The sequence below is a fragment of the Aristolochia californica genome, unplaced genomic scaffold (genome assembly GCF_029961685.1).
Source record: "Aristolochia californica isolate CCGP_79_NKW_82.1479 unplaced genomic scaffold, dmAriCali1.0.hap1 SCAF_9, whole genome shotgun sequence".
Classification (NCBI taxonomy): domain Eukaryota; kingdom Viridiplantae; phylum Streptophyta; class Magnoliopsida; order Piperales; family Aristolochiaceae; genus Aristolochia; species Aristolochia californica.
This window is the reverse complement of record NW_027182290.1, coordinates 3,121,112-3,145,984: the sequence shown is the minus strand read 5'-3', so window position 1 is coordinate 3,145,984 and position 24,873 is coordinate 3,121,112. Positions and strand designations below refer to the sequence as shown.

Here is a 24,873-nt window from a genome sequence, read left to right as displayed (position 1 = left end):
AAGAAGCTCTCCTTAGGATATCGATGAAGAACTGCAGAGGAAATTGTTGCTCGCATGCCCATTCATCTTTTGATTGAGGGTAGCGAGGTCCAATGATGATCTCATCTCCTTTTGAACCAAGTTCTACACACAAAGAGAGAGCGAGCAAGGTTGAAAACTTGAAATTGTACCTGTAATCGAGTTGAAAAGCAAACGAAGCAGCAGCAGCTTCGTTCGGGGTTCCGTGCATCATATAATATTATAGAGTAGACTACAGACAGAAGTTGATTTCCTCGTGCGTGGACGCCTTCATACTTATCTCTGCTCTTTCTTTTTCCCTGTCAGAATCCTTTGAGCGGACGCAGTTATTGTTTTCCACTTTTGCTGACTCAGGATAAGAACATGTTCTGACCCCGGAAATTAGCAAGAGGTTGGCAAATTTTTTAGAGACCCTTTTTCTGTCAATCGTGCCAAGAAAAAAGTTGGCCTTGTCGATCTATTGATTTGATCATATTCAACTTGTTCAGGTTCATGTCGTTTTAAACGGAGACCTCTTAGCTTAATCCAGGATCTGTCCTGTCCCTAATGCAACTGGATTACCGCCTATCAGTTGTAGAATGAATGCATTAAGTTAAGATTAATGTAAAATTTGCTTAATATTTTATAAAGTAACTGCACCTAATTTGAGATTTTCAATCAACCCTTCTTTCAACTTCGATTATTGAATTGAGACAGCGACGGTGTGGCAGATAAAGACGGGTAAGGACAGAAAGTACTTCACAGCGACTGCGGAGTGGGACATCGGACTGACAGAGAAATGAAGGTTCATACGTCAAGCCCTGCAGTAGAAATATCAAATATGGTCACGAGCCTTTGAAATTTGAACGCTTCAAGTCTGCTCTTTTTTCGTCCATTTACACTTCCCCTTTACCACCCCCCCCCCCCCCCCCCCCCCCCCCCATCTTTTATTTTTGCTCTGTGGTTTATGAACGACCCACTTTTCTATATAAAAGCAAACTCCTTTCTCTAAGCTTTGTACTCCACATTTCTGCTGCTGGGGCTCTTCCTCGATCACCATCGTCGTCGTTGTCCTTAGGTTGTTCAGTGGAGTGCTGAAAGATGAAGTTCGGAAAGGAGTTCGTATCACAGATGGTGCCGGAATGGCAAGAAGCATACGTGGACTACAGCCAGCTCAAGGGGGTATTGAAGGACATATTGCGTTTCAAGAAGCAGAGACAAGCGAGCACCTCGCAAGGGGCAGGTCTGAAGAGGAAGATGACAATGTACCGCGCCTTTAGCGGTCTGACCCGGAGGTACAGCAACCTCAGGAGCCCCGAGCAGCATGACCTCGAAGACCAAGTGATTCTGGTGAACGCTGTGGCGCAAGGAGAAGAAGGGCAGAGCGCTCACCAAAAATACCAGACCAAGTTCCTCATGTCTTTGGACGACGGAGCGGAATACGAGCTGGTGTTTTTCAGACGGCTGGACGATGAGTTCAACAAGGTGGTGGCGTTCTACAGGTCCCAGGTTGAGGAGGTGATGAAGGAAGCTGACTCTCTCACCCAGCAGATGGATGCGCTTATCGCCTTCCGGATCAAGGTTGATTGTCCCCTCCATGTTCAATCATCTTGGGGTCACCTTTCTGTCCCCGTGATTGTTCCTCCCGCCACCGTCACCACTCCCACCACTTCCAGAGGTAGCTCATCTACTCTCACCTTCTACTACCATTTGGAATAGAAATCAACGAACACTATTTATCTGAAGTAGAAATCTCTAAAGTGGGTGAAGATTTTCGTTTCTTCGAGTCCGGCTGACGATACAGTAATCGTCTGCCTTGGTAATACATCTCTGACAGCAGCGTACTGCTGTAATCTGAGAGACGAGTTTGATTCTCGTAAACGTTCACCGGCTTGTACATAGAGCTACTCTGTCTGCGTGCCAATATATTCCTGTTAGATACCTGATGTTTGATGTCCTACGAAGAAGAGCCCGCTTTCATTACTCATTACTCTAGCTGGCGTAGAACTGCATTTACTCAAATCCTGTTTGATTTGTTCGAGATGGGACAGCGGTTTCACCAACCAAACCACATTTACTCACACTCTGGCCTTTGGCAAAATAAGGAAAATGGGGGTCCTACTCTCCTACTCGTCTTTTCTATGCGTTAGATTCTTGTAGGCTAGATCCAAATCCATCCTTGTCGAGGAGGTGAAGTAATTGTGCTAATCGTACCTCAGAGACTATAGGACCCATGGCATAGCTGGCGAAATTTGATTTTTCCCTGGAATTAGACATTTTTAGGTCCAATTGGACCTGATTGACGTACCAAAATTGCCTAGTGTGGACGAGTCCATTTCCACTTCATTCCATGTGAATGTGTCTCATTTATAGTTTCTGGCGGAATGTCAACTTCTTAGTTTCAGCAGATGTCCATTCTAATTGTCACAGTTTAGATCTCATAATAATTAAAAAAGTAATCTACGTTATGGATCTCTTTATACAAAACAATTACAAATTAACTGTTAAATAAATATATAAAATATCTACTGAGAAAATTCTTAAGTATGAGAATGACAATTCTCTCAAGTAGAGAATATGAGTTCTCTAGACGTAGTGCATGCAGATAGCTTGGTTGGCTTTTTTTACTTTTACTTTTATTTTTTATAATTAGGTGGAATGCATATTGTTAAGGAATAGTCCCACATGGATTAGTGAGTACAAAGATCTTGAGTTTATTAGCTGAGAAAAAGGTTTCTTAAGTTAGCTAGTTATTTTGGGATGGGCCTTTGACCCAACTTCACATGCTATTAGAGTAGGTACTCATATGCGGGCCTACACCTAAACTATCCACTTGTAGAGCCACAAAAGAGGGCCTAAACCTAAACTATCCACTTGTAGAGCCACAAAAGAGGACCTATACCTAAATTATCCACTTGTAGAGCCACAAAAGAGGGTCTACACCTAAGTTATCCACTTGTAGAGTCACACAAAAGAGGGCCTACGCATGAGGGGGAGTGTTAAGTAATAGTCCCACATAGATTAGTGAGTATAAAGATCTTAAGTTTATTAGCTGGAAAAGAGGTTTCCTAAGTTGGTTAGTCATTTAACTTTACACATATTACTGGAAAAAATGAATCACTCTGCTTGTCAATAAAAAAGAGAGATGGTATAGGATGACGCTGTCATCAAGTTCAATAGGCAAGGCAGGATGCTTTTGTGCTGTCCACAATACAAGTAGCAGGTTGATCTTCATAAATTTTATCGACACTTTGAAATACTCATAGGAGAGATCAAGAAGATGCATTATGTGTCCCTACATTTTCTTTTAGACTTTCCATTTAGGCATACTAAAAAAAAAAAAAAAAACACATTCTCTAGGGAAAGTGATTATCATAGGATGAGTTTTCACTTTCTCTTTCCCTTGGTGATCCGCCTTCTTAGTGCATTGACCCCTAATGTGAGAAAATTCTCTTTCTCATTATTATTATTAAAAGAAGTTTTTATATAGATCATGTGACATGGGGCTAGTAGTCATTTGTTTTCATTTTTATTTTTTATATTTATTGGAGTGCTACTATCTCTATATTTAACTAGGGATGTAAATTTATGATAACTGGAATTTTTAAAGGTAATTTTATTACCTGTTAGGATTGCCCCATACTTATTCTATTACACGTTTCAATAGTAATTGGTAAATAAGTAACTAAACAGGTAAATTTAACATTTTGAAAATAACTTTGCAAAGTTTTCATTCATATATATTTATTTGAATAAACTATATACAATTAAATGAGTGACCGTATCTGTATCCTTTAATGGGTAAAAACTTTTATACCATAACTTATGATAGTTAGATGGATAAAGTGACTGAAGAAGTAATTGGGTAAAATTGCCAGCTCAAATATGTATCATCTGATGCTTTAGAAAAAGAAAAAACAGAAATGGACATCAAGCATGACCAGATAGGGAATAATAAGTATAGAAATAAAATAAATGAAATTTAAATCATTTAAGAGTTTTTATATGGTGGGATTATGTTCTCACACTGTAATTGTGTGAGAACACAACCCTTAAGGGCTAGCAAAGTCTCTAAAACATCTCAGCTCCCTCATTTGAAAAAATTGGAAGGTACTAGTTAACCATGTTGACTATATTATTCTTGCTCTGTTGGACCCCACCTCAAAGGTTGGCTGAAGTCAAATTTTGGCCATAGTTGGGGTAATCCAACGGGGCAGGGATGGCAGCGGTCCAACCCTGCCCTGCAACCCCTAGCATAACCCCTTCCCAATCCACCTCCATGATGGGTTTGGGTTTTCAACCCCGTCCCCACCTTGCCACCCCATTTCAACCCCACCCGTGATGGGGATGATTTGTCAACCTTATCTTACCTTGCAACTTAACCCTGCTCTATAACGGGGTTAGTTTTTAATATTGTCTTTACCTTGTCCCACATAGCGGGTTACAAAAAGATCATATAAAATTTTAAAATAGATAAACTTAAAAATGTTCAATTAAAGAATTTAAAGATACATATTCCAAAACCCCATGGGACATGGATGCAAGAATCACCCCCTAGCCTAAACCCATGCAGGGTTTTGGACTTCACCTCATCCTCACCCCGTGGGTTAAAAAAGCAACCTCATTCTTGCGTTTAGTGGGGTGGGCGGCTTTCTTTGTACACCCACCCTGCTGCTATCCATATGGAGGGGGAGGTGTTGTCAAACTGCTTGTAATATCCTTCTTGTTTTGTTTGCCCCTTGTGGTCAATGTGACTCTACATTGGTGTAGTTGAGAGTCCTACTCTATGACATAGGACTTTCTCAACAACAAGCGGCTGTTTTTTGCTGACTAGTGGGAGCAAGTGCCCACCAGGTCGTTTTTATTTATTTTGAAGAGTTTGAGGATATGTGTAAAGATTTGAATATTTTGTGGCTTCATATTCCTAGGAGCTTCGATAGCACGGCTGATGCTTTGGCTAGAAGAGAGTGGTTAGGCAGCCACTCGTTGTTGGCACCATTTTCCCCCTTTAGGCTTATCATTTTCTGTTTGAAATTCTCATTTTTTGTTGTGTATCTTTTATTTATTATCTTTGAACCCTCTTCTTTGTAATTCTCTCCCTCAGGAAACCTTCTAATCCATTCTTCTCATTGTTATATGGAAAAGACCTATGTGAGAACACATTTTTATCTTGTAGTGAGAGTATATATATTTTTATGTCGAACTTACTGATTGGTATCTAATATCAAATTCAATTGCTTATTGTCATCGGATGATAGATTTACAATTGACTACTAAGCATCTAGTAGTAAATTTAATTCAACTGTATTACAGCCTCACTATGAGATGCTGCTTTTACCAAGATTTGTACAAAGTACTGGGGCTCATGTCCCTTTTTTCGTTAAATTATTAGTTTGCCTTTCACAATTTTACATTGAAGCTGCTGTATATTCAGCAAACTTCACAGCAAACACTGCCAAGTGATATGGTATGTGAGTTATCAGTAAGTTGATTCCTAAGTGAAACTTCAGGGTTTAGTGTTGCCTCAACTATCTTTCACTTGATATAGACAACGTGATTGCAGAACTTGATCTGTCAAAAGCCCAGACCTGTTTTTTTTTTTTTTTAAAATCCTTCATTTAATTTCAGTATGAATGACTTGGCTACGATTAAATAACTGTTCCCAGCATTACTCTCAAAATCATCAGGAGATACAGTTTGATGTTATTGAATACTTTTAAAAATAGAAAGGGACTCCTCGACCATCATTACCTGCACTAGTGGAAAAAAAGGACCCTCCAAGACGTCTTTTTATGTCTTTTGATGAAATTGAAGATCTATGTAAAGATTTGAATGTTCCCTAGCAGCACACTCCTAGAAGTGCCAATAGCATTGCTGATCCCTTGGCTAGGGAGGGTCTCCTGTCAGCACCTTGCTTGAAGACATTCTCCCACTCTAGGCTCCCTTGGCTCCTTCTATGGGATCCCTACTTTTCTTGTCTCTTTAGTTTTACTCTTTGTTCTCTTAGTATTGTACTTTTTCTCCCTCGGGAGCTCTCTTAATGGAATCCTCTTTCTCATTATTATATATAAAAAAAAATACTCTTAAGACTTTATGCTTCAATCATCTTCATAAATTCCATCTTGTACTGTGTATGCAGATCTAGTGGCACACATGAATGCAATACAGGAAGTTGAGATGAGCAATGAAGATAAATCATTAGAGACTAGGGGTGAAGAGCAAGAGGACCAATTGAGTGAGGCAGGGACAGATGATGCACCTAAACCCATTTACCCTGAGACTCAAAACAGGAACAGTTTGAAGGGATTGGCCAGGAAACCTGCTCCTTTAGAAGTATTGAAGCGTGTAAAGTTCAATGTTGTTCTTGAAACTCCACGGTCAACATTAAGAGGCATGCTAGGCGACTCAAAAGCCAAAGACTTGAGATTTGGAAAAGTGGAGCTGAAGAAAGTGGAATTGCAGTTGAAGCGGGCCTTTGTTGAATTTTATCAAAAACTTCGTCTCCTAAAGAGCTATAGGTAAGGAAGGTTGATTGTGCTGGGAAATGTTTTCTCTATCTGCACATATTATGTTTTAACTATGTGATGATTTTTAATATTTTCTTCAGCTTTCTTAATCTGTTGGCATTCTCAAAGATCATGAAGAAATATGACAAGGTCAGATCTTTTGCTGATTGCATTACTACCTTTGTTTCTGTGTTTGAGTTTCAGCCACTACTGTTACTACTTTATTCAGATTGCTTATTTGGTCTATCTACATGGTACAAAATCAAGGGTGGGTGAACTGAAATAATTATTGGCACAATGTCAGAATTTATTTTTGGGTGCTGATTCTGTCCTCAAAATCAGGTTCACTAAATGTTTGGAAAATGATTCACCATTTATGATGGAGTTTGTTGTGTCATTTCATGTCCAAAAAAAAAAAAAAAAAACAGAAAAAAAGAAGTGGTGTAACTAAACTTCAGTTTAAGTGAACGTATTAGTAATTTTAGGTTGTGTTTGTCCCTATAAGAAAGAGTAGAAAAAAATGTCATAGGAAAATTTACCTGTTGACCAAAATTTTCCAGCATTTGTGCCATTTTTGGAGACAGGAAATTTTTCTTTTTGATTCCTCGTACTTTAATCAAATATTAAAAGTTTAGGAAAATGAGTTTCCTATTACTCCAATAAGAAACTATAAGAAAAATAAACCAGGAAGCACTAATGTGGTTCTTGATCGCTTACCTCTTATTTTTAACCTTAATTTTTATTATTTATAAGTTCAATGTGCACTTTTAACTGGTTTGCACTGGACCAGGACCTGTTTGTTTTTTTCTTTGGCATGTAGTTGATGTACTTGTCTTTGATTGTCAGTTTCTTGAATGCATTGCAGATCACTTCAAGAAATGCATCCAGATCTTACTTAACCATGGTGGACAATTCCTACCTTGGGAGCTCTGATGAGGTTTGCTCAGACTTAGATATTTATTTCCATCTATGCATGTATCATGGAGTAGATGCTATGTATACTATTGACATCTGAGCATACCTTTTTTTCTTTTTTCTTTTAAAATGATGAGGTTGGGGATTTTTTCAAGAAAAGTCCTGGAGGAAAACATAATTCGAGAGCCTATCACCTGCATGAGTACAATAATAAAAGGATACAAGCAAAAGCAAAGTATGCAGAAAATAAGATAGCTAGATCGTAGTCAAGAGGGAGCATGCTCCCTACAACTAGTTGTTTCCAGGAGGCTCCACTCCTAGTCAAGGAATCAGCTAGGTCATTGTATCTTCTTGGAACATGCATGTTTGAATTTGAACTACCTGACTAAGGGCATCAGTCTTGTTGAAATAAACCAAGAACAGCCCAGGAGGATATTTCTTCCCTTCTCCATAGCAGAGCTGATGATGACTGCCCAGTCATCCTTCAGCAGGAGAGAATCTGAGGGTATCCTATTGGATATCACATATCTTCACAGGCAGCATTTATTTTGAAAAATTCCTGTTTTGTATTATTTTCTGAATTTTCACAGCAAATTCTGCTTTTTTTCTATTCTTTCAACCCAGATATTATTTTAATGCAAAATACACTAATAATCATTAACAACTTCACTTGCCAAATTCTAATTGACACAATATTGGATATTGAAATTTGTGTCTTCGTAGCATGTGACGTGCTCTTTAAGTAGAATGGATGTTTCAGCAATCCAGCAATTTTTTTTTTTTTCTTTTAAAGAATTGACAGTAATTTTGTAATCTGATATGCTACTTTTTCAGGTTACTAGACTAATGGAGAGGGTTGAAGCTACCTTCATCAAGCATTTCTGCAATTCAAATCGCAGGAAAGGCATTAGTACTTTGCGTCCAAAAGCAAAACGGGAAAGGCATAGAATAACATTTTCACTGGGTAAGGTTAAAATTCATCATTAATACATTTTTTGTTGAATTCTCAAGCTATAAGGGTTAGGGACCATGACAGCATTAGGAAAGATTCATTCTTTTTTAAAATCTTCATGAGTTTGCATACTGGAACTTATACAGGATTTACGACTGGCTGCTCAATTGCACTGCTAGCAGCCCTTATTCTGGTAGTACGCACTCGAGAGATCCTTGGTACTGCAGAAGGAACTAAGTACATGGAAAACATGTTTCCGCTTTACAGGTAAGAGGACAAGGATGTTAATTTGTTAATTTCTTCAGACCTGTCAATCCACTGCTTACTTCAGGAAGTTTGTAATTTCATGCAGCTTCTTTGGATTCATTGTTCTACATATGCTTATGTATGCGGCAAATATCTACTTTTGGAGGAGTTATCGTGTCAATTATCCTTTCATATTTGGTTTTAAACAAGGATCTGAACTGGGATATAGACAAGTCCTCCTTCTTAGCACTTCTCTTGCAGTAATGGCCCTGGCAGGTGTTTTAGCAAACCTGGACATGGAGATAGATCCTAAAACAATGACCTATAAGACATTTACTGAACTGGTACCATTGGGCTTAGTTACTGTAAGTATCTCACTTTAATATTTCCTTTCAGTCAAAATACTTATCAGTAGTTTTTCTGATCATTCTGCTGGCTTTTTATTCTTTAACAAATAATTACATGTTATGTACCATCAGTCTGTTATGAAGGGAATGCTGATGACATTGAAAGAAATTATGACTAATTTATGATCTTTTATGCAGATCATAATATTCATAGCTTTCTGCCCCTTCAACATCATATATCATTCAAGCAGATTCTTCCTGCTCCATTGTGCGTTTCATTGTATCTGTGCTCCGCTCTACAAGGTACAACCTCAGATATTCAAAAGCCACATGATTCAAATAAGAAAACTAACTCGTGATTATACTTTTCCTTACTCAGGTTATTCTCCCAGACTTTTTCCTTGCAGATCAGTTGACAAGCCAGGTATGATGTCTCTCTCTCTATTACTCTCTCTCCAGCCTCTCATCCCAAGCTATTACCATATTTAACTGTGGTATGAATTCATTACTGTTTCAGGTGCAAGCTATTCGAGGCCTAGAGTTTTATATCTGCTACTATGGTTGGGGAGACTTCAAACGCAGACAGAACACGTGCTCAACTTCCACAGTTTATAGCACTTTCAATTTCATTGTGGCAGTGATACCCTATTGGATACGCTTCCTTCAGGTAATTTTGCCCATTCCATTGTTTACACATTGCGGACTTGAGACAGACACGAACTCCCAATTAGGGGTGGCATCGAGTTGAGCTGAGCTTTGAGCTGAACCTCGTCTCGAGCCTAAAATTGTTATCGAGCTCGAGCCCAAAAATTTTAACTGAGTTCGAGCCGAGCTCAAGCTTCAACATACATTTAAAACTTTTAAAAAAATATATAAAATTATGCATACATTTTACATAAAATTGGGCATAACCTCTATATATAATACATGTATAAGATTGGGCATGACTTCTACTTAAAATTGAGCATAATCTATGTATATAATACCTATATAAAATTCGGCATGACCTCTACTTAAAATTGGGCATAATCTATATACATAATACCTCCATAAACACTCCATAAAATTGTCTATACATTCCATAAACACTCTATGAAATTGTTTATACACTCCATACACTCCATAAAATAGTCTAAACATTCCATACACTGCATAACATTTTGAATAAACTCCATACAATAATCAAACACAACAAAATTAAATGAAATATCACTATCAATTTATAATCACCCAAATAAAAACTATAAACCCTTTAAATAAAATTTTATTACTATTAGAGACTTACTAGAAAATTATAAGAAATATTTTAAATTTTTCTTAGGAAAATTAAATGGACCTCTTATTGCCTCTTCTAAAGAAATAAATAAAAATTAGTAATTAATCTAATATATTACTATATTTATCGATAAATTTTTAATCAAATGAAATGTCAAACGCAAAATTGTTATGAGAATTGCTTCATGCTAAAAATATTATATCATCAACTATCAAATACTTATTCAAAATTTTTCTATACGATTTTCTAGCCTATCTTGGCAAAAAAAATTTAGTTAGAAAATTATATGATTTTTTAACAAGAATTTATAATTAGAAAAATATTTTAAAAAAACATGAGGCACTAATGGTTCCTATATTTCTACTAAAAATGTCTTTTCAACATTTATTGAAAAAAACTCTAATAGTCTCTAGAAACGTATTTCTACTAAAATATCTTTTCAATTTCTTCAAGAGCAAGGGACAAAGAGCTTGTTTTTTTCCTTGGTTATGATCTCGCACGTGTGAAATTCACACGTGCGAAATCGACTTTGGGGGGGGAGGAGAAATTATTTCTCCCAATTTAGGAAACTCTAACTATTCTCCGGTTTTCCGTCGAGACGACGAGGAGCGAAGGCGTGGCACAGGTGACGAAAACAGAGGAGGCGAAGAAATCGGAGGGGATGTAGTGGCTGACGAGGAGCTATCGACGGCAACAGAGCGGCGGACGGGATGGCTCAGCGTCCCCCCCCCCCCCTCCCCGATCCCGCGACTCACCTGTTAACGAGTCGAACCTTGATTCGGTTGAGTTTGGCTCGTTAACTCAAACGAGCCGATTACGGATCTCGAGCTCGAGAGATATTGAACTCGAGCCGGCTCTATTTGAAGCCACACTGACTCCAAATGGATCACATGGCATACAAATAACCCGATTCTCATCTCCTAGAGGCCATGACACACAAATAACTTAAGGAGCACAAACTAGGCTTCAACACATGCACACGTCTTGTTCTGATATCATTGTTGGGTTGAGCCTGGTTTTATCCCAAAATGACTTGCTACTTAAGAAACTTATTACTCAACCTTATTACCCAATAATTTTTCTTAACACTATTCAATGTAGGACTTTTTCCTACTCAACAAAGGTCAAGTGGACAAAACATGTTCCTTTGGTAATCAAACTATTTCTCTGCAAGTTTCATTGTTTTTCTTTTGTGGCCCTTTTCTGGAAAAATTATTCAGTGGATCTTTATTTCATCCATATGACTCCTTAGTTTTGAAGGTTTTATTTATTTCCATGATTTCAATTGAAGCCTCCACTTTGTTTAGACTTCTAAACATTCTTCTACTACCGCTGAATAACTCTCTTCTTAAAAAAATAGTAGTGCAGCAAATCTGATGGGTTTTTATGTGGATGTCTTCCCAGTGCCTCCGTCGAATGGTTGAAGAAAAAGACATAATGCAGGGATACAATGGGCTCAAATACTTCTCAACTATTGTTGCTGTGGTAATGAGAACTGCTTATGATCTAAACAAAGGGCTAGGCTGGAAGGTGCTGGCGGGTGTCACTTCTGCCATAGCTGCACTCGTCAGCACATATTGGGACCTTGTCTTGGACTGGGGACTTCTACAGCGTAATTCCAAGAACCGCTGGTTGAGAGACAAATTACTTGTTCGCCACAAGAGTGTCTACTTTACAGCAATGGTAAGAAAATTATTTACATCAGAGGAGGAGGTTGTTGTTTTCATGTGAACTTGCTGTTTACTTTTTTTGACTACTTTATGTGTTAACCTAACAAATACACAGGTTTTGAATATCCTCCTGAGATTTGCCTGGTTGCAGTCGGTCTTAAATTTTGATGTGCCTTTCCTGCATCGAAAGGCCTTGGTAGCCATCGTCGCCTCCCTGGAGATCATTAGACGTGGCATCTGGAACTTCTTCAGGTCTGTTCACACATTTTTTTTCCACTTTCTGCATTGTCTTTCTTCTTTGCTGCCTTTCTTTGTTGTTGATCAGTCTGGTACTGTCAATGGATCAGACTAGAGAACGAGCACTTGAACAACGTAGGGAAATATCGAGCATTCAAGTCAGTTCCTCTCCCTTTCAATTACGATGAAGATGACGAGGGTGACGAGGATGAGTAGCCTTCACAAGTTCTGTAAAGGATACAGATATCAATGAAGAGGAGCCATCACCAACCTGGTGCGGGACAAGGAAATCTCTTAAAAGTCTCTGAGAAGAAATCCCTGCCGATTGGCAATTGTAGTGTGAGAAACAGAAGGATGACATTGACATGAAGATCACCTCCAACATGGCTGTATGTATAGTGTTTTTTTTTTTTTTTTCTTCTTTTCTTTTGGCTGCACATGGTTCGTTTGTAGACAAGGTGCTATAATCAATGTAAGGCTCATGCTCAGCGTAACTGTAGTAACTATATGTTTGAGTGGCAGCAGAGACGGAACAGGCAGCACTCTTGTTCTCTAGGGGAGTGGAGGATCCTTTCACGTGGGTGTCTTTAGGGGAGTGGGATCCGTTACTGCTTATTAACTGTAGACTACAAACGTTGGACTTGGCATAACCAGAGAGCAAGCATTGGGAACCATTAAAATCCTGTATCAGATTAAACAATGTTAAAATAATATGAACAAAACATAATACCTCTAATATAATTTACCTATACCTTCAAAATCCTACAAGTATCTTCACTGAACAAGCAGAAGTGTAAAAAAATAAGAGAAGTATTCTTATTTGATTTCGCACGGTTGCCTGCCGCTTCCGACAAGATCGCAAACAAGGAAAAAGTAGCAGAACCAGAAACGCTTTTCTGGTATGATTGGTCCCGTGACTCCTCTTTTGTCGTGTGCCTTTTGTTTCTAGGTCGGTGTAGTGACGAAAGATGCGATGCAATTATACAGCGGTCTAGACGCTTTGGTGTGACCTCCACACAGAAGCCTACGAGTTCTGGAAGTTACCTCAACGTGTTCTTAGGGGAAAAAGTAGAGAGAGAATACAAATAAAGTATTTGGTCGCAGCCTACCACGATCACTGTGGTTAAATACTAGACGTATTTCTGTAAAACGAGGGGATTCGACCGAAACAGGAGCCGAGAGCCGTAGTCTGCCAAGGAAGCCGAGAAAAACAAAAAAATCGCCTTTTTGTACCTAACACCCCCGCTAGTCCACAAACGTACAGGCATGCACATTGCACTATCGACTATTATCTAGTACCGAACGCGGCAGGGCCGCGAAATCGAATCGTAAAATTGGCTCTGGTGAGGGTGGGTCGTACAAGAATATATAAATAAGGGAAGACTCGCAAATGAGGGTTGGGAGAGGTTAGAGAAGAGTAGGCGAGGGCTTGTGTACAGGAAGGGAGCATTTACAAATACTTGTTCTGATTCCCTTATTCCTTGTTTTCTTTTCTTCCCAAATGGCCGTCTCCAGCTACGCTAGGGTTGTTCCGGCTTTCGAATGCCGCTCCGAGCCAGATTTTTCCTCCGCCAACCCTAAGCAGGAGAAGTCACGCTCCGCCCGCTTCTCTCTCCACGGATCTTCTTACTTGCCTCTCCGCGCGTCCGGTGGAGTTTCAGGTCTCTCCTCTCTCATCTTTCGCTTTCCCCCTAACTTTGTCCGCCAGCTCAGCACCAAAGCGCGGAGGAACTGTAGCAATATCGGTGTCGCCCAGATCGTCGCCGCTTCGTGGTCCAATCCTGCTGCTGTACCAGCCACTACCACTTCTGCTTCCGTCGACGGCGCTATCTCCGATGGCGCTCTCGTCGGGTCCTGTAATTCTAATGGTGTACACTTGTCCGATTCGGCCACTTCCGAGGCCCCAGTTTTCAGCTCCGATGGGAGTATTGCAGTTCATGCCGGTACTCTTCGAGATCATCGCTTTTTGACTGCGTAATATTTCATCATTTCAGTGTTTTTCATTTTTCATTTTTTTTTTCATTCTTGTGTTGTTGGTTTTAAATCTCTTGCGATTCATGCTACGGATAGGAGATCTATAGGTCTTCCACATACTCCAGTGAACTTTACCCGATCTCTTGCTGTCTCTTAAAGATCTATGTATTCATTCTGCTTTGATATGTCATTCAAGAGCTCTTTGGATTTCCGTCATGAGCTGCAGCAAAGCACGAATCTAAAAATTTGTCATAATAAAATCGCTTTATTGTCTGTCGATTCTTCTTGTTGGCTTGAGATACTAAACTCAGCTTTGAGTCGTATGGTTTCCACAAATTTATTGCGGTTGACTCTAAGAATACATTGGTGGAGTTACTGTGTAGATGATAAGGGACGCAAGCGTACTATTTTCAGATTCTGATCTTTTAATCGCATTACCCTGAGGTTTGCACTCGTTGTTCTTAATTATTTATAATTTTCGCTGTTGGATTGTGCAGGTGAAAGATTAGGGCGTCGTTTAGTTACCGATGCAATCACCACCCCAGTTGTCAATACTACAGCTTATACATTCAAGAACACTGCTGAGCTTATTGACTTCAAGGTTTTTTTTGCATTCGATGTTTCTTACTGGCTACAGAAAATCATGATTGCTGTTTCCTTTGAAATTGTGCCTTCACCAGGTGCTTCTGTTCACATACTTTATAATGGAATAAAAACTGATGAAGGATGAGAACTTTTTGCAGGAGGGAAGACACAAGAGTTATGAGTATGGTCGTTATGGGAATTATACAACTGAGGTTGCAGAAGCAAAGATCAGGTTTGTGCTGTCTTTTGTTCTTATGTGGGTGTTGTATTTTCCTAAAAGGTGGTTTATGAGTTACATCTAAATTTATTTGGTGGAGCAGTGCTCTAGAGGGGGCAGAGTCAACCCTTTTCATGGCGTCTGGCATGAATGCTAGCACGGTCTTGCTGATGGCACTAGTTCCTGCTGGTGGCTATCTCGTCACAACCAGAGATTGCTACAGAAAGACCAGAATTTTCATCGAAACATTCCTTCCTAAAATGGGGATTACGGTAATGGTTACACTAAATTCTGACATTGTTTATGCATACTGGACCATGTTATTATCCCTTATTCTTTTTCTTGTGTATTGTTGAACTGCAGACCACAGTCATAGATCCTGCTGATGTGGATGGGCTGAAAGTAGCTTTGGATCAGCACAATGTCAGTAAATGAGAGCTTTGATTTTTTCATTGCATTTTTCTGTCCGTTTTCATCAATGATTTTTATTTACTGATCATTTTGTTGCAGGTCTCCCTATTCTTTACAGAATCCCCAACTAACCCTTACCTCCGGTGTGTTGATGTTGAGTTGGTTTCAAAGCTATGCCATAGTAAAGGGACAATCTTTTGTGTTGATGGAACATTTGGCACACCTATCAACCAAAAGGCCTTAGCTCTTGGTGCAGACATTGTTCTGCATTCTGCAACAAAGTTCATCGCAGGTCACAATGATGTAAGCAAAGCAAGCTCAGAAGAATGTTTAGACAGTTGTTTTACTTTTAATAGAGCAGCAAAGTTTTTAATGATACTGTATCATTCTTTCTTCAGGTTATTGCTGGTTGTATTAGTGGTTCAGAGAATTTGATTTCTAAAGTACGTGGTCTGCATAATGTTTTGGGTGGTGTTCTCAATCCTGTAAGTTATACTGAGGACGAAAGTGAGAACAACTTTCAATTGTCATTACCAAAAGTGTTAGGAACTCTCACTCCATTACAAAATCATAAAAGCTTTTCATCACAGAACTTTCTTTTATTTGAAGACATGTATTTATGTGGTGTGATAAATCCAACATTTAGTATTTAACAATCATAGGGAATAAAATTGGAACGTTTTGACTTGTAATTTTGTGGTGCCAGATGATGAGGGTGAATTTACTGTTTTCTTACTATTTTATGAGTTCAGGTGCTTGACCAGTTCAGCATATTGTGGTTTTTAACAATATTATAAAAACTGACCCGGAGAAATAACCAGAACTGGTTGAACCCCGTGCTCAACTACTGTCATAATGACATTGTTTTAATTATTATTTTTAAAATAAAAAATAAAATTCCTATCAGGAAAGCTTCTCCTCTGACCTGCAACTGAGGGAGGGGGACAAAGCCCTGCCTCTTGCTCCTTTCTGCATGGGGGAAAGGAGGGAGTGGGGGTGGAGCTATGCCCCTCCTCCGCCATACATTGTGTGGAGCCCCATCGTTCCCTCCTCCACACATGACCCTGTCGACTGGGCTCACTGAACCAGCCAATCCGGCCTGGTTAACCAGCTTTTGGCCCTGACGTTGCACCAGTTCCGGTTAACCCAGGTCAACTGGCCAGTCCATTCTGTGGTTTATAAATATGGCTTTTAGCAATCAGAAGGAATAAAATTGGAAGAGCATGACAGGTGATGTATAGTGTCAGCTTGTTGGGGGGGGGGGGGGGGGGGGTTGTACAGTTCTGTTTCTCATTAGTGTTTTCAGGTATGCTCAATTATGATCATGGATCACAGGGATGATACGTCATATCCCCGTACTAATGGTTGGTGTGTAGGCATTCAGCTTGTAACCCTTGAGGCATTCAGCTTGTAACAAGTTTTTCAACCCACTTATTTAGGCTGATTTTATTTTCTGGGGCCTTTAGTCTGCCAGACTCTTTGTTCTTCTTTCTTCCTTCTTCTCTCAATGAACTTACCATTTTCTTGCAAAAAGAAAAAAGCTTGTAGCAAGTGGCCATGAGCTATTACAAGCTTTTTAGTGGTTATTTGCTGTGTTTTGTATGACATTTGAATATAGAGCTATAAATATGAGGATTTGATCCAGTGGGTCCTTGTAAAATTTGTGAATACTTCCAAGATCTCTTTTAACACTGCAATGTGGTAGGCCACTGTTTTTTTTTCTTCTTTCTTGATTGAGGGCACATTTTACATGTCAATGCCATTTTAAGCTTATATTAACCAGAGTTGTCATGTGGACTTATCAGAATGCTGCATACCTGATCATTCGAGGCATGAAGACGCTGCATCTACGTGTACAGCAACAAAACAATACAGCAATGAGAATGGCCCAACTTTTAGAGGCACATCCTAAGGTACTAGCATTACTTAAATTCCTAAAGTAAATCGTTTGGTTTGTTACCTACTCCAAGCTTTGTAACCGTCTGCTAGGTAAGCAGAAATCTCTGTTTTTTCTTTTTAACACAATTTACCAAGAAATCTCCCTGGAGCCTGTATTATGAACTCTCTTAAAGATAGGGAAACAAACACTTCTTAGTCTTTTATATATAAACTGTACCTTCAACAGAGATATACTTTCTTTTTATTTGAATCTAATTGAATGGGTTACCATTGGTCCTGGTAACAATGAGGGTTGCTGACAGCTGGTTTAGCTGATATATTGCTTCTGTTGGCACTAATTAATGTCACCTGCTAGCTGGACAGACCACTTGTGCATTGCACTATCATATGTGCAGATATGTTGTTGGCATTTGTATTATCTGGAGATGTATTTGTGTAGCTCTTTGAATTCGTACTGATATTAGCTTGTGCTTGATGCACCTTTTAATTATTTTGTCCTGTATGGTTTGTGGTGTTTGGTAGATTTTGCGAGTCCATTATCCAGGCTTACCAAGTCATCCGGAGCATCACATTGCCAAGCAGCAAATGACTGGTTTTGGTGGTGTGGTCAGTTTTGAGGTTAGCAGTCTTATAATATCTTCTTTCCTTGTGGATTTCTGTTATTATACTATTTGATCAATTCAGAGAATCATTGTTAATTTATTATATTTGAAAAAGGTTCACTGAAGGATATTCTTCTTTGCTCTGGTGATTGTGGCTTGTGCAGGTAGATGGAGACCTGTATACGACAGCAAAATTCATTGATGCTTTGAGAATTCCTTACCTTGCCCCGTCATTTGGAGGCTGTGAAAGCATTGTTGACCAGCCTACTGTCATGTCTTACTGGTATTTTTCTTTTTCCCTTCACCTCTTATCAACGATTCTGCAATTGTTCTTCTTAAGCACAAACAATACTATTCTCTATTTAACTGAGAGATGGGCTGATACACTCATGTAATGGGCAAAATTCTGCCATTTTGCCTGCATCAAGGGCTTATCAAGAATTGAACCAACTGGTTCTCTAGAAATTGATTCTCAGACCGGTTGACTTCTCAAATACTGATTTTATATTTTTTTGATTGCCTGGACCCTTTTGTTTTTTCTGTCTTGCCTCTATGAGTTAAATTGCTGAAGGATATTTTGCTTCATGAATTGGCTTGATTGATCAAGTAAAATCTTTGGCCAACTTTTCATGTTAAATAGGTGCTTAGTTGTTCAGAAAAAAATATTACTTGATAAGAGAAGTAAAAAAATTAGGCATAGAAATGACAAGTTTCTCAAAATGTAAATAAGAATGTTTTAAAATTTCACCCACATGCTATTGCTATGGTTCTCGTATTATAGAGAAACTAAAGCTAAGTATTTTATACAATTTATTCTTAGTATCCTATTCTTCCGATTTTTCCCATTTTACTGAGGTCTTACCTGACTGCCCACACTATTTGGGTGATACATTGATGTCAAAAGGGCAATTCAGCTGTGTGGGCAGCGATTAGGTTATGGGAAGATACTAAGCTTTTCAATGTTGATAATGCTATATTTAAATATGAGGAAACAGTAACAAATCGGAACTGGTGTTATATTTTCTTCCTGAAACTTTTATTGGCTAATGACAACTTGAAGTGATATCTATTTTCTAGTTGTAATTTAACTGGCTGAAGCCGTTGGCAAATGCTGTGACGGGCCATTCAGAGCAATGACTTAAAAATGAACAATAACTTAAAAATAAGACTAACTTACTGTTCCTAGATACTGATATCCACATTTTGAAGAACATATTCATGGTATCTGAGGAAAACGTAGATTTTCCAAACAATAATGTGACAATGGGCAACTTTGCATGTGAGAAACCGGACAAATGCTGTGACGGGCCATTCAGAATAATAACTTAAAAATAAGACTAACTTACTGTTCTTAGATACTGATATCCACATTTTGAAGGACATATTCATGGTATCTGAGGAAAACGTAGATTTTCCAAACAATAATATGTCAATGGGCAACTTTGCATGTGAGAAACCAGACAACTGTGAAAATGCTGTGATGGCTCCCATATAGGAATATTGGCAATTTGATATTTCATTTAGTTGGAATAAGCTGCTGCGTGCATGAGAACCTTGCCCATTTATCTTAACTAAGTTTCACTTTCCTTGTTTTCTGTTGATCAGGGATCTCTCCCCGCCTGAGAGAGCCAAATTTGGCATTAAGGATAATTTGGTACGGTTTAGCTTTGGAGTTGAAGACTTCGAAGATTTGAAGGCTGACATTTTTCAAGCCCTGGATCATATATAGAGGAATCATTGTTAGTGGTGTAATTTCTTTTAGGGTTATGGAAGATTCAGCGTAGTAGCGTGTGGGTCGTACTGTCCAAACTTGTGGCCTGTCTTGTTTGGCTCTAATTATACCTTGTTGCCATGGTTGTTATCTCTGCTTCTGACCATATTTACAGTGCTTTGCTTTAGTTTTGACAATGTATCTAGATAATCACTATCTAAAACTAATTGGTTGTTGCCTATATATCGTTCTGTTCGTAAAGCTGGCTGCCGGTGCAAGTTGTAGCTTCTTGGAGGTAGAGCATAATGAATTTGTTTTTTATCTTATCAGAGTGATCTCTGATTTTGGAAGTTTTATTTTTTAATATTTACTTTCAAGGACATGGTCACCGATGGCTAGAATCTTTTGAACCGAATTCTTCCAAATGATTTGTCTCAATCAATGGAGTCAATAATTGGAATCAGGGCAATCAGGAAAACGAATAAAAATGCGAAGTCTCCTGTTTTTATGGTAGAAAGGAAACGAGGTCTTGCAAACAGCTTCAATGTGTATGCCACTAAACATCTAGCGTGCCCATATAGCAAGTTAAACGAGAAATTGAGCGTGTCAGTGTCAATTAAACAGCGGGTGTTCCAAACATTTCTCAGATGCCTTGCCATGATAAGTGGAAGATGAGATCGACTAGTGGAAACAAACTTGTGCTAAACATGGAACTTGTTTTCTTCTATGGACTTCCAATTTTCAACATTTTTTTCTTTAGGTCTTCGATTATAAACGGGTACTAGAGAACGCAGTCTTAAAAAAATTGCTCTCGTGGGTTAAATTCAGGATTGGTTGGCTACTGCTGCAGCCTTCAGTTTAGTGCCTCTGGCGATGTTTATTGTCCTCCATTGACGTGATTGATGATAGATCTTGTGTAGAGATTAAGGCCGTGCTTACTCGGAAGTAGGAGAAAACGTGGAGACACAATAAAGAGAGAATAATAAAGTGAGAATAGAAGAGATTTATGGATGTAGATCCGCTGCGCGCAAGAGCTGAACCTACTAAGGAGTTCTCAGATACAGGAGCGTCAGTTCAGTTCTTTTGATTAATTTTAACTGTGTTGTAATCGGTTAAATAGCTCAAACAAAGTGTTCCAGGAGGTGACGGAGTCATCTTCCCTTCACCTGATTTGACCTCAAGAGTAAAGGCAGCAACTGCTTTGGACTTCCTCCTAATGAAAGTGTAAAACCTATCAGCAAAGCCTGCTTCCAGTCAGCTTCATTTGTTTCTCTGCAAGCAACTTTTAAGCTAAATTTAGTTGCCGCTCGGAAGTGCTGTACCCGATTGAGCGCTCGTTAGTTTAATCAAATCAAAGCTCCTATCATTTGCTTCGTTTCTTTGAGTCTCCTCTGTGAACACTGTAGCTTTTCTTTTCCAGATACCTTAAATAACGCCACGTCGTCAAGGCACTGCTGCGCTCGCCCGACTCACGTCGAAGAAGGACCGAAAAATGTGCAGAACAGTTTGACGCTCCCGTGACGTTTTGATGGATATGAAGAGGTTAAGGAAACAGTTGTCTAAGTCAACGGCTGCAGATCCTGAAAATGAGGGTCTTTCTCGGGCTGCAGAGAGGAAATCTGGTCTAAGCATGTCTAAACAGATGGGTGTTTTGGCTGCTTGTTTAATGCTTTTGCCAATTCTGCTAACTATTTCTGTAATTTCTCGAAGTCCACCATCGAACCAAGTTCGTAATGTCGCGGAAATCATAGATTTGCAAGTGGAACCTGGGAAAGGTTATTCTTTTACAATTTTTGGTTTAACATTTTAATTGTTTTGCCGAGTGTTCTCAGTTGGATCTGTTTATAATCCGTCAAGGTTTCTGGTTTGATTTTATTTCTAACTGCTATTGCCTGTGAATCAGATCGGATTCGTGGCATTGCTGGGGGAGGACCTTCCGAAGAGAAACAAGGTATGCTTCCACTTTAGAACTTAAATTTCCTCTTGCATATGGTCAGCAGGATCTGTTTGTTGAATTGCCTACCTGTTCAGCATTTACTGGTTACCAGCAAGTGCCCTTTCCAAGCTTGTTTCTTGTCAAATAAAATTTGTAGAGTTCCACAATGACAGTCTCCGTGAGTATCTTACTTCACTTTTTGAACATCCATTAAATTATTTGTCAAATGTGCTTTGCAATAACCTTACTAATTTCTGAAACTCCTGTAAGTTTGTTGCTTTTTGGGTGATATTTGGACAGACACTTTTACTACTAAGCTGGATTATTTGTTGGACTGATACTTTTATTACTAAGTTGGATTATTTGGTGGGCTGACAATTTTATTACTAAGTTGGATTATTTGTTGGACTGATACTTTTATTACTAAGTTGGATTATTTGGTGGGCTGATACTTTTATTATTAAGTTGCACTATTATATTCTATTTTTAGTTTCATGGCAAAAAAATGTATTTGTTTTCTTTTTCTGCTAATTGATAATTGCTTTGCATCGAGCACTTGGTTTTACTTTTTTTTTTCTGTTTTTTCTTTTTGGCCCAATTTTTTATGAAAGGATGGTTCTCACTATGTGCATCCTTTGATGCCAACTTTGTTGAATTTCATGGAGATTTGAGAAAAAGTGCTTTTCTTGTTTGTGTATTTCCATTAAGTTTTGCATGTTTTGAAGTAGGCTCTTCTGTCTCCTGTCTCCTTCAGAAGCTGGAGTCTTCTTCAGGTTATATGCATGATTAACATAAAGACCATATCAATGGTCACTTTGTTATTTTATACCCGTTCATCTATCTAGCAGTTAGAAGAGATCATTGTACTTGTTTGCTGCTTAAGGTCAAACTGCCCTAGCTCAAGAGCGCACAACATTTTGTTCATTCAGTAGCAAGAGAAAAATCCGAATTAGTTAAAGAGGCTCCAATTAGTATTATTGTTGTCAGTTTTCTAATTGCTATCCTTTGAATACTCCTTTAGAAAAATTTGAGGCAAGATCTATGCTCCTCCTAATATGCTGTTGTGCTTCCTTATTAAAGTTGGAAGTAGTAGTTAGCATAAATCCTATTAACTAATAGATGATTCTCATGAAGGATGTAGCTCAGTTCTCTTTGCCAGGTATATTTTTTTGGTTTCTTGACCAAACTATCTGTCTTCACTGTAAAACTATATTACCAAAGCTTCAATTACACTGTTTGTTTCAGGTATGTCATTGATCAATTATATTTGAGCTTAACCTAAGAAACTTTCACATGCCTGCTACATGCTTTTGCCATTTTCAAGTGTAACTGTTTTATGTCACATATTTATTTGTTGCTCAAATTATGTGATATATCAATATTGTCCTGTGCAGATATCGTTTGAATTCAAGTTTTGTTTCATTATCTGTTAGTTTGTGGCAATTGCAGGAATATCTGGTCTAGATAATAGTTTCCCCCATTCAGCTGATCTGCCAGAGGACAAACTGCTTGATGGCCTGCTTTCTGCCAGTTTTGATGAAAGCTCTTGCCATAGCAGATATCAGTCTGTAATGTTTCGCAAGGCATCTCATCATAAACCTTCAAAGTATCTCTTGGAAAAGCTACGCATGTATGAAGTGCTTCATAAAAAATGTGGCCCAAACACAGAATCTTACAACAAAACCCTGGTTCAGCTCAAGAATGGTCAGATTAGTGGGACAACAGACTGCAACTACATAGTTTGGATATCTTTCAGTGGTTTAGGGAACAGGATACTAACACTTGCTTCTGCATTTTTATATGCTCTTCTTACGGATAAGGTGTTACTTATTGACAGAGGGGTTGACATGGCTCATCTCTTTTGTGAACCCTTTCCCGAGACTTCTTGGCTGTTACCCTTGGAATTCCCTCTCATTAATCAGTTTAACAGCTTTGATATTAAATCTCCAAAGAGTTTTGGAAACATGTTGAAAAATGACATTCTTGATGATTCAACAATTAATGTCTCAATGAAGTCACTGCCTGTGTTTTCTTATCTCCATCTCGCTCATGATTATGGTGATTATGATAAGCTTTTCTTCTGCGAGCAGGATCAGCTACTACTGCAAAAAATTCCATGGTTGATTTTGAGATCAGACAACTACTTTATTCCATCCTTATTTCTCATTCCTATGTTTGAACAACAACTAGAAAGACTATTTCCTGAGAAAGACACGGTTTTCCACCATCTGGGTTGGTACCTTTTCCATCCCTCCAACCCTGTATGGGGCTTAATTACCAGGTATTATCAAGCTTATTTGGCCAAAGCAGATCAGCGGATAGGCATGCAAATCCGAGTATTTGAGGTTGAAAGTGGTCCATTTCAGCATGTCCTGGACCAGATTCTTGCCTGTTCCTTGAATGAGGAACTACTTCCTGGAGTGACTTCCGAAGAACCTGATGTCAGTACAATGGGGAACCCTAAGACAAAAGCTGTTCTTATGACTTCCTTGAGTTCTGGGTATTTTGAGAAGATAAGGAACATGTATTGGGAACGACCAACTGTAAATGGAGACATTGTTAGTGTATTCCAGCCAAGTCATGAAGGATATCAGCAGACAGAGAAGCAGATGCACAACATGAAAGCATGGGCAGAAATGTATCTTTTAAGCTTAACTGATACACTAGTGACTAGCCCATGGTCAACTTTTGGGTATGTGGCCCAGGGACTTGGAGGATTAAAGCCATGGATTATGTTCAAGCCAGAGAATCGAACAACACCGGATCCTCCCTGTCGTAGAGCCATGTCTATGGAACCTTGTTTCCATGCACCTCCCTTTTATGACTGCAAAGCCAAGAAAGGCATTGATACAGGTGAACTCGTCCCTCATGTGCGACATTGTGAAGACATAAGCTGGGGTCTTAAGGTGGTTGACCAGAGTGAGTGGTAAGTGTTTGTTTGTTTTTGGTTAGTATGGATTTAAAATTTGATCTGCATTCTTTTCTCTTTTTTTTTATTTTTTTTTGGATTTCATCTGTCTATCCATGAGGGCTCAAGCTCTATGAAGCTTGACAACTTGTTGCAGAGTGAGTATCTGTATAATACATAAAAAAATTAGATCTTTAAAGCTTCCTCTTATAACAAGGAACATTTCACATTAGGTTGAGTATGATTAGTATATACTGCACTATAAAGAGGCCAATTGCTGGAGTGCGCATTAGTGTAATGGCTGTACTAGCTACAGCTTACACACCTTCCTGTACAGATCTCTTACTCCCAAGAAAGGCAGTTTTGATGGTTGAAAAAAATTAGTTAAAACTCATTTTCTTTTGCATTTTTCAAGATGCAGTAACTACTAATGAGAGAGCGAGCACCGGAATGTCTCTCGTGTGATCTCAAAATGAATGTGTCT

At 38.8% G+C, this 24,873-nt stretch overlaps 3 protein-coding genes across 4 annotated transcripts; all 3 read left to right on the top strand.

Moving 5' to 3' along the window:
* Positions 1–972: 972 nt before the first annotated feature.
* On the top strand, positions 973–12,701 carry LOC137940283 (phosphate transporter PHO1 homolog 3-like). The gene is made up of 13 exons (XM_068785243.1): positions 973–1,675; positions 6,137–6,515; positions 6,605–6,653; positions 7,369–7,440; positions 8,253–8,382; positions 8,517–8,637; positions 8,723–8,981; positions 9,162–9,266; positions 9,343–9,387; positions 9,481–9,630; positions 11,644–11,922; positions 12,025–12,161; positions 12,257–12,701. The coding sequence occupies exons 1-13, from the start codon at positions 1,099–1,101 to the stop codon at positions 12,360–12,362; spliced, it is 2,409 nt and encodes an 802-aa protein (XP_068641344.1). The 5' UTR covers positions 973–1,098; the 3' UTR covers positions 12,363–12,701.
* Positions 12,702–13,541: 840 nt separating this feature from the next.
* Positions 13,542–19,871, top strand: LOC137942042 (cystathionine gamma-synthase 1, chloroplastic-like). Its single transcript, XM_068787715.1, has 11 exons — positions 13,542–14,089; positions 14,618–14,721; positions 14,864–14,937; positions 15,026–15,194; positions 15,286–15,345; positions 15,433–15,636; positions 15,732–15,818; positions 17,139–17,246; positions 17,755–17,850; positions 17,999–18,117; positions 19,440–19,871. Exons 1-11 carry the CDS (start codon positions 13,648–13,650, stop codon positions 19,561–19,563), a joined length of 1,587 nt encoding a protein of 528 aa, XP_068643816.1. The 5' UTR covers positions 13,542–13,647; the 3' UTR covers positions 19,564–19,871.
* A 750-nt stretch (positions 19,872–20,621) lies between these two features.
* Positions 20,622–24,671, top strand: LOC137942041 (galactoside 2-alpha-L-fucosyltransferase-like). 2 transcript variants are annotated; one of them, XM_068787714.1, is made up of 4 exons: positions 20,622–20,881; positions 20,966–21,320; positions 21,449–21,496; positions 22,931–24,671. In XM_068787714.1, the coding sequence occupies exons 2-4, from the start codon at positions 21,074–21,076 to the stop codon at positions 24,409–24,411; spliced, it is 1,776 nt and encodes a 591-aa protein (XP_068643815.1). In that variant the 5' UTR covers positions 20,622–20,881; positions 20,966–21,073; the 3' UTR covers positions 24,412–24,671. The 2 variants fall into 2 exon arrangements, with proteins under 2 accessions (XP_068643815.1, XP_068643814.1); XM_068787713.1 differs by having other exon boundaries at positions 20,622–21,320.
* Positions 24,672–24,873: the final 202 nt, after the last annotated feature.

What these genes read in the sequence shown, in the direction of transcription:
- LOC137942042 (XM_068787715.1), top strand. Translation starts at nt 13,648, where the DNA reads ATGGCCGTCTCCAGCTACGCTAGGGTTGTTCCGGCTTTCGAATGCCGC. An exon ending in CTGAGCTTATTGACTTCAAG is followed by an intron (nt 14,722 to 14,863) that starts GTTTTTTTTGCA and finishes AACTTTTTGCAG; the next exon opens with GAGGGAAGACACAAGAGTTA. An exon ending in TGGGTGGTGTTCTCAATCCT is followed by an intron (nt 15,819 to 17,138) that starts GTAAGTTATACT and finishes TGGACTTATCAG; the next exon opens with AATGCTGCATACCTGATCAT.
- LOC137942041 (XM_068787714.1), top strand. Translation starts at nt 21,074, where the DNA reads ATGGATATGAAGAGGTTAAGGAAACAGTTGTCTAAGTCAACGGCTGCA. An exon ending in GCAAGTGGAACCTGGGAAAG is followed by an intron (nt 21,321 to 21,448) that starts GTTATTCTTTTA and finishes CCTGTGAATCAG; the next exon opens with ATCGGATTCGTGGCATTGCT. An exon ending in ACCTTCCGAAGAGAAACAAG is followed by an intron (nt 21,497 to 22,930) that starts GTATGCTTCCAC and finishes TGGCAATTGCAG; the next exon opens with GAATATCTGGTCTAGATAAT.
- LOC137940283 (XM_068785243.1), top strand. Translation starts at nt 1,099, where the DNA reads ATGAAGTTCGGAAAGGAGTTCGTATCACAGATGGTGCCGGAATGGCAA. An exon ending in TCTGTGCTCCGCTCTACAAG is followed by an intron (nt 9,267 to 9,342) that starts GTACAACCTCAG and finishes TTCCTTACTCAG; the next exon opens with GTTATTCTCCCAGACTTTTT. An exon ending in GTGTCTACTTTACAGCAATG is followed by an intron (nt 11,923 to 12,024) that starts GTAAGAAAATTA and finishes ACAAATACACAG; the next exon opens with GTTTTGAATATCCTCCTGAG.